Source organism: Phaeoacremonium minimum, assembly GCF_000392275.1.
Source record: "Phaeoacremonium minimum UCRPA7 unplaced genomic scaffold PA7_03_scaffold_290, whole genome shotgun sequence".
NCBI lineage: Eukaryota > Fungi > Ascomycota > Sordariomycetes > Togniniales > Togniniaceae > Phaeoacremonium > Phaeoacremonium minimum.
In genome coordinates, this window is record NW_006921195.1 from 837666 (window position 1) to 845635 (window position 7970).

At 48.6% G+C, this 7970-nt stretch overlaps 1 protein-coding gene across 1 annotated transcript; it reads left to right on the forward strand.

Moving 5' to 3' along the window:
- Positions 1-1157: 1157 nt before the first annotated feature.
- UCRPA7_3807 (putative glycerophosphoryl diester phosphodiesterase family protein) lies at positions 1158-2444 on the forward strand (the record flags this gene model as incomplete). The annotated part of the gene is made up of 1 exon (XM_007916239.1): positions 1158-2444. One exon carries the CDS (start codon positions 1158-1160, stop codon positions 2442-2444), a length of 1287 nt encoding a protein of 428 aa, XP_007914430.1.
- Between the last annotated feature and the right edge of the window lie 5526 nt (positions 2445-7970).

The window sequence follows — 7970 nt, forward strand, 5'->3', positions numbered from 1 at the left end:
GTCGGTCGTGATGGATTTTCGCGAGTTCCGCGATCTTGATACACAACGTGAAGGACTCTATTGAGCCTGCGAGTTGAGTGTGTCCACTCACGTAGAGTCGTACAAAAATGATCCTTAGATATCCAGTCTTCCGTGAGGACCAGAGCTCCGCTTCGATGTACGATGTGCACTTGTATCACGCCGGAAATCGATACGGCCAAAGCATCGTGATACTGACTGTCATAGTATCTGACATAGTGACTCTCTGAGGTTGACGACTGGCTTTCTTTTCCCGGAGAGACCGCTTTCCTTAGATGCGTCGCCTAGGTATAGGTAAAGACACCGGGACAGTTGTAATGACCGTGCAACGCGACAAACATCGTCTAAAATAATGACGACATATGTGAAAATATACCAGTCAGCTGGTTATAATACAAAGGAGATTTTCAGAGTTGCTCCATCTCCACACTTGCAAGTCCATAAGTCATCGAAGATTACACGGCAGGGTCAGCAAGCCGCTGCTGCTTGTATCTAGTATCAAGAGTCCTTGTGAAGAACTTGTGGAATAGTCAAGCAATATCAAGTGCTAAGCTCACATATCCAATATAGATACTCTTCTTATACTAATTCTTATACTTTTTTGCATTTAGTAACAGCGACTGGTTGACTACTCTAGTAGAAAACATGTTCATAGGCAGGTAAATAATGTAAAATTATGCAAAGGTGGGAGCTAAAAGCGGCGTCAACGATTCTGGAAGGGTTGTACTAGTGGCTCTTGATCTGCTAGATAAGATATCCCGCACATGATACTATGCCAAATGTGTGGCCCTGTTGCATGGTCCTTGGCCCAAGCCTCCGGTCCTGCAGCAGAACCCACACCATGATCCTGGGTTGACCCAGCGCAGAAGCTCCAGCATGTTGGCGCAAAACGTGCTCGAAGGAAAGGCAGGCCAGGGTTCCAAATGCAAGATGACCTAGCCTAGCCGTATGAGCTAGGCGTGAAGCTGTAGGTCTATGACCAGGCTCGTGGGAGCTCCGATAATACATAAATCGAGCTCCAGGTCTCTGAAGCTGGTTTCTGCTGCGCTTTGGGTCTTCGTCGTGCTCACAGCAAGTCAATCCTGTCCAATTTCGATTCAATTCGGTTAACTGTCATTCAATTGACGGGTATATTTGCAATGCGCACGACGTCTCTCACGCTCGCTGCCGCCGGCCTCACGGCGTTGAGCCAGCATGTTGTCGCTGCTCCGCAGGTCCGCGCAGAGCAAGACGTGATCAAGCCCGTTGAGAGAGTTCAGCTTGGCCCTCGCCCATACTTCCTCATCAATAATCTTACCGAAGGCGCCCTCAAGGACAAGCTGGAGTCTTGCTCGGAGCTTGAGATGAAGCCATCCGCGTTCTCAATTGGCCATCGTGGTGGCGGCACGATGATGATCCCTGAGGAAACAAAGGAGTCAATGCTGGCTGGTGCCCGAATGGGCATCGGTATCAACGAGTGTGATGTCACCTTCACATCTGACAAGCAGCTCGTGTGCCGCCACGATCAGTGCGACTTGCACACAACGACCAACATCGTCGCTATTCCGGAGCTGAACGCCAAGTGCACCACGCCGTTCCAGCCCGCCGCTGATGGCAAGGCTGCCACTGCGAAGTGCTGCACAAGCGACATCACGCTTGCCGAGTTCAAGTCGCTCTGCGGCAAGATGGACGGTGCCAACACGGCCGCTACTACCCCCGAGGAGTACCTAGACGGAACACCAAACTATCGTACCGACCTGTACGCCACCTGCGGCACTGTCATGACGCACAAGGAGTACATCACGCTTACGGACTCACTGGGGTTGCAGTTCACTCCTGAACTGAAGACACCTCAGGTTCCTATGCCTTTCGGTTCGCCCGACTATACGCAGGAGGTCTTTGCGCAGCAGATGATTGATGAATACAAAGAGATGGGTATCAGCTTGAAACGCGTCTGGCCGCAGAGCTTCCTCTACGACGACATACTGTACTGGATCAAGGCCGAACCGTCAATTGCCAAGCAGGTGCTCTTCCTTGACGAGAGCGGCGACACGCCAGAAACTTTCGTGCAAGCTGTCGCCAATCTGAGCACCTATGCTGCTGCAGGTGTACACATCATGGCACCCCCGCTGCCATATCTCGTTACAGTCGACGAGAACAATGAGATCGTACCGAGTCCGTACGCTATCGAGGCCAAGAGACTTGGGTTGAAATTGGTGACTTGGAGCTTGGAGCGCAGTGGCTTCCTAGGCGACGGTTCGCACGGTGGGTACTACTATACCAGCATCGCGAACGCGACAAACAGCGATGGCGACGTGTATAGACTGGTCGATGTATTGGCGCGCGAAGTCGGTGTCCTTGCTATCTTTTCGGACTGGGCGGCGACGGTAACGTTTTACGCGAACTGTTTCGGTCTATTCCCTCGATACAGTGACTGGACTTGTTAGAAGGCGTCCAAGATCTGTAGAAGTGTCAGCAATGCCGTCGGCATACGTCAAAGGAAGTTATTGACGCCTTATGTAAATCATCAAAGCTTGAAGTGATCGCTTAGAGTTCTACAAGTAAATAATGCAAGCCACAACATTGCAACAGATTTCCCAGGTTCTCGTCAGGACACTCCACCAATTGAGGTTCGTCATGCTAGTGCATTTTATTAGCACATCGCACCTCGTTTTGAATGTCTCAAGCGCAACCTTCCTCTCTAAAACGCGCCTCCTGATTAGCTTCACAGCTCATACACAGCCACCACCAATTGAAGCTTGGCAATCCCAACCAAAACCATAGCTCCAATGGCTGAAAGCAGTACCAGCGCCTAGCATTGGAATTCCAGGTCTGAGTCGTCATAAAATGAAAGAGGCAGCCATGGTGTCTGCCTTGAACAATCTCTATGCCTCGGCAACAGGATAGAAATTCACGGGAAAGAAAAACAGAGTCTAGAAAAGAAAAAGGTACTACCCAGGGCATCATGAATTGAGTGCTCTACACATTCACATTTCAATCAGTACCTAAAGATCTTGGCGACCTCCGTCCATTATCAGAGTCAGCATTGCCGACGTCCTCGATTGAAGCATGGCTACCGATACAGGTCGGACGATATGTGCAGAGGCGCTCTCCAGCCCTTACGCACTTCTTCCTCGAGCACATACATATGCCCTCGTTGCTACGCTTCTTGCGCCTCTACCGCGTGGGTGGTTATTCAGAGCAGCGCTGGCAGCAATCACCACACGCACGGCGATATTTGCAGTGGATGCTGCCGTCCTATTAGGCGCTCTCACGCGTCATCGTCATGATCAATCATATCCGCTGCCGCTTGACGTGCTTGTCTGTTTGCAAGCGTTAGCACTTGCCGTCCTCGTCGCCTGTTGGCTGCTCTTGGTGTCGAGGCGAGGTAGCGAATCAGCAGCTAGGGGACTGGTGCGGGCTTGGGCCGTTATTGTGGCAGTTGGCTGTATACTGGCTTTTGCTGGGACATTAAAGTTGGACCGCCTGGTTATCAGTCAGTCGCCTATATCGGGGTCCATTTGTCATGGCGTGGAACTGGATATAGCGCATGTGTGGGGAACGACAACGAGTGTGCCAGGATTAGGTCGCGTGGGATCGAAAGCGGCTGTTTTCGTGCAACGGGTCGGCATCTCTGGTGTCGTATTTGCGGCTCTTGCTATAATGGCTACGGCCGTTCCTAGATCTAACGCTCTCCCAGCTGCTTTACGTCATCGAGATCTTGAACACAGTACGAATGAGATCGCAACAGCAAGCGGGCCGTCCAAACTGCGGACGATGGCATCCGCGCTTCATTCAATGCTGACGATCATCCTTCCCGCCATGACAATCTTCATCATGGTGACAGGGGAGATCTACTTCCAGCAAGTTGATTTACCATCAGTCGAAAGTATGTCCTCTGTGGGCCAATGGGGAGTGTGGGTCGCGACAGGTGTAATTGTTCTCGCAACTCTTTTCAACGCGGTGAAGCAAAAGGTGGGATTGAGTAACACAGAGCCAGACGTTATCGTACATCATAACATACAACACATCGAAGATTCTTACGAAAAACCTAGCGCAGAATTCACTCAATGAGTGATTCGTATGGGGCGGCAGGCTGACGATCGCTACCAGAATGATGTATCAAGGATTCATCAATCTTGCACAGTTCGTCGGAGCTTGTATCAATGAAGGAACAAATTATATACCCAATAAATGGGCTTGGAGAGCCCCGTTGATGGCTAAGTGCGCCACTGCTTATGCTCGCATTCCTGCCGTTTATTCCGGAGACTCCCAGTGAGTTAATCACTCCGCAAAGCAAGGGTTACCCTCAAGACTAACAACAGCAAGGATGGTTTGTACATCGAAACCGTGTCGACGACGCGTACTCTGCAATGTACAAGCTGCGGGGACCAACTTGGTCTGAAGATGACGTATCCGAAGAAATACGTGAGGTGGTAGCCATGGATCAGATCGAGCAAGAACTTGAAGCTTCTTCGTCCTATCTAGATTGTTTCAAAGGGACAGATCATCGGCGAACAAGAATCGCAATTCTTACCTTGGTCGTACAACAGTTCACGGCAATCTCGTTCATCACAGGGTATTATGAGAAATCTTTTGATCTGGGAAGACGGTTAGCTAATACTTATACACAGCTACAATACCTACTTCTTCGCGACTAGTGGCATATCAAATGCCTTCCTGATCACTGTCATCAGCAGTATTGTGGTCTAGCTGGATCTGCCTCAGCTTTCCCATTGGTGAAGTACTTTGGCAGACGGCCATTACTTATTGGAGGTGGAATCTTCTGCTCGATCTCGATGCTGATCATCGCTATTGTTGGCGTTGCAAAACCAAGCAGCGTCGCGGCATCTAGATGTCTCATCACCTTCAGCTGCACTTATATTTTCACTTATGAAGCAACTTGGGGCCCGGTGCCGCAAGCTGTGATTGGCGAGATTCCGTCCGTTAGTCTCCAGTCCAGAAAAGTCTCTATTGCTACGACTGTCAAATGGCTTTGTACTATTTTCATTTTCTGTGGTTCTCCGTATCTTCCGAGCACTCAGTACATCTACCTTGGCACTAAAATCGGCTTCATATTTGGTGGCTGTACAATTCTGGGCACTATTTGGGTTTTCCTTGAGCTTCCTGAGACCAAAGACAGAACCCTTGAGCAGATTGATGAGATGTTCTTGAATGTAAGTTTGTCCCTGTTACATTGTCCAAATATCCGCTAACTTGAAATGAATAGTGTATCCCGGCCCGAAAGTTCAAGGATTATGTGTGCACTGGGCATGCTGGAGACATGAGCGTGGATGAGGTCGCTAAGGAGAAACTGGACCATGAAGTAGCTATCCAAGTGGTCGAAACAAGCTACGTTTGATGTTCAGTGATAGATTGAACTGGCAGACATGTCTAAGGGACTCATAACATTGTCTAAATGGGCTAAAATTATATCCTTGGTAATATCTTCATATTGTCAGCTTCTTGCGATCATATGTGTGATCTGGTATTCTTTATATGATTATTTACGAAGCTTTCAATAAAAAAGAATATGGCCATATGATGAATAATCGCAAATATGTACTATATTTGATCAATAACAAGTTTGGTAATTGACAAGTAACGATTTGTGCGAATCTCTATGTGCTTAACACGATAGTTGTCAAATCTGCAAGTACCTTCCCAACATAAAGCAGTGGAGGACACCTGGCCCAGAAAGCAGATTCCCACCTCCTCCTATTTCTGTGTTTTAACGCTGGTCCATTCCTATTAGCTCCTCACCATCAGACAAGGATTTCCATTCGTTATTCCTCTTCCTAGCCGTAAAGCACCCTTTCAATGTGAAAAAGAAGCCCGGCATGTTAGCCTCTGGGCCTACAAGTACAGTACCTGGGTGCACAACAATGAATGTCAAAAGCGCCAAGAACATTGGCACTGCCTCAAGTACATAGAAATACACCTCGTGGGTCAAAAGCGGGTTCGAGACACCCGAACCACGAGAAAACTCAATGAGGCGGAAGACGATTCGAACCTGTACTGACTTTAGACTCGGTTCTGAACTGCAAGACCTGTAGAAGAACAAACCGTGATCAAAGATAGTGACACATACAATGTCAATAGCAATGGTCTCCAGCCTTTCCTTGTTGCGACAGTGCCCTCTAGGGAGTTCATCTTACGATGGAATGTTATGGCCAATAGAAGGAAAGCAACAATAAAAAGTTCTTGGAGGCCGATGCCTCCCATATAGATGTGTATGGCTCGCAGTTGATCCTCGACTGGTGCCGAAGGACCGGCCATATTACCGCCAACAAGTTGAATAATAAATGATATTATGTCGAGGCCGACAAAAACTGAAGCAATGATTGGCGCTCTTATCTTGAGCAAGCGGCGGGATGGAAGGTAATAGTATATCATACGGCCAAATATCATGTAGTCGAATGCATTGACCCCTAGTAATATATTAGCAACAACCAAGAATCCGTCCAGTCCCACCTCAGTCAATGTGACAGCCAAAAAGAACTCACACAATGGGGCCAACAAGATGAAACCTTGGAAAACAAGATAAACCCCCGTGCTTTGTTGATATTTCGTACTAATCGCCCGAAAAGTAAACGCCATTGTCTCCCAGACGCTAGCCATGATAATCACCCAACAGAAACCCTGTTTTCCAAAGACCACGATGCCCATCTGGTCAGCCTTTAATGGGCCCCCCAACAGCCATAATGGTACTGACCTTTTTGTATCGTGCCGCCTGCCATATGTGAATGACCGTCAAGGTTGCGAACAGCACCGCGAAGAGTAATGCAGCCGCAAAGTTTGGATAGTAATCCCAAAGGGCGCCACAAGTACCAGGGGGCACGTAGCCGTTGGCATCGGGTGTTATTGTTTGAATACAAGTGGGGACATTTAGAGTGATCGTCTGAGGAGCAATATTGACATATGAATTGGTGACTCCGTCAATAGTGATGTATTGCTGGCTTATAGAGTTGATTTGAACAGTTGGTTCGGCTGCGGGACTTGCTGTAGTTGGAGATGCCGCTCGTTCGATATGAGATGATTGGACGAAGACGGCTGTCTTAGAAGCAGGCATGGCAGCACAGTAAGCCACGATGAAGGCAAAGAAGATGAACATTAAATCAAACATTGTGAAGTAGTCCTCAGAGTTAGAGTCTTTTGAAGCATCTGAAGCATCAAGTGGGTTGCAAGACGAGACCGGAGTCTGGTATTTGTACATATACCGTTCTGTTAGCTGGCGTGTAGGTTTTGTGCGATATTGGGGCTGATCAAAGCTGATTGGATTCTAGAGTGGCGCAGTGTCTCTGCCCCTGACGCTTTGCCGTCCTCGTCACATAAACCGAATGGCCCAATCAGATTAACCTTCTACAGACACCGGGGCTATCTATTTGATGTTTTTCGTTATATATAGGCTTAATTCCCCGTACACTCATGGAGTCGCCTCCGTGCCTTATCCACGCAACACATGCGAGTGATCCGACCTAAACACTGACCCATTCGCGCGCTAGGTTAACTGTGCCATTGTTACTCGTAAGGAAGAAAGTGACGCGTCTACTTGAACCTGCGACTGGCACCGTGTCATTGGACATAATGGAATCCATTATGCGCACGGCGCTGTGAGTAAGCGGCTCAGAAGACTGTAATTTTGGGCCAGATCTACTCGCGCCTGCCAAGCAGACTCCATGCTCTAGCTCGATTATCCTCCGCGCGACTGCATCCATAACCACTCTGTCCCATAAGTTCTCCCGGCTGACCCCAAGCGTGTTCATCAAATTCAGGGCTTTCATTCGTATGTCAAAGGTACGACACTTGATCGCCACGAAATATAGCAGTGGAAATAACCCCATTTCGAAGCGAAACTTCGGTTGGACCATCGGGTCACAGGAGGATGTCGAATGGGCAAGGAGTAAGCCCATATGCACAACTCGTCTAAAGTCTTTGACGTGAGCGTCATACGCTGTCTCATCCAGAGAAAA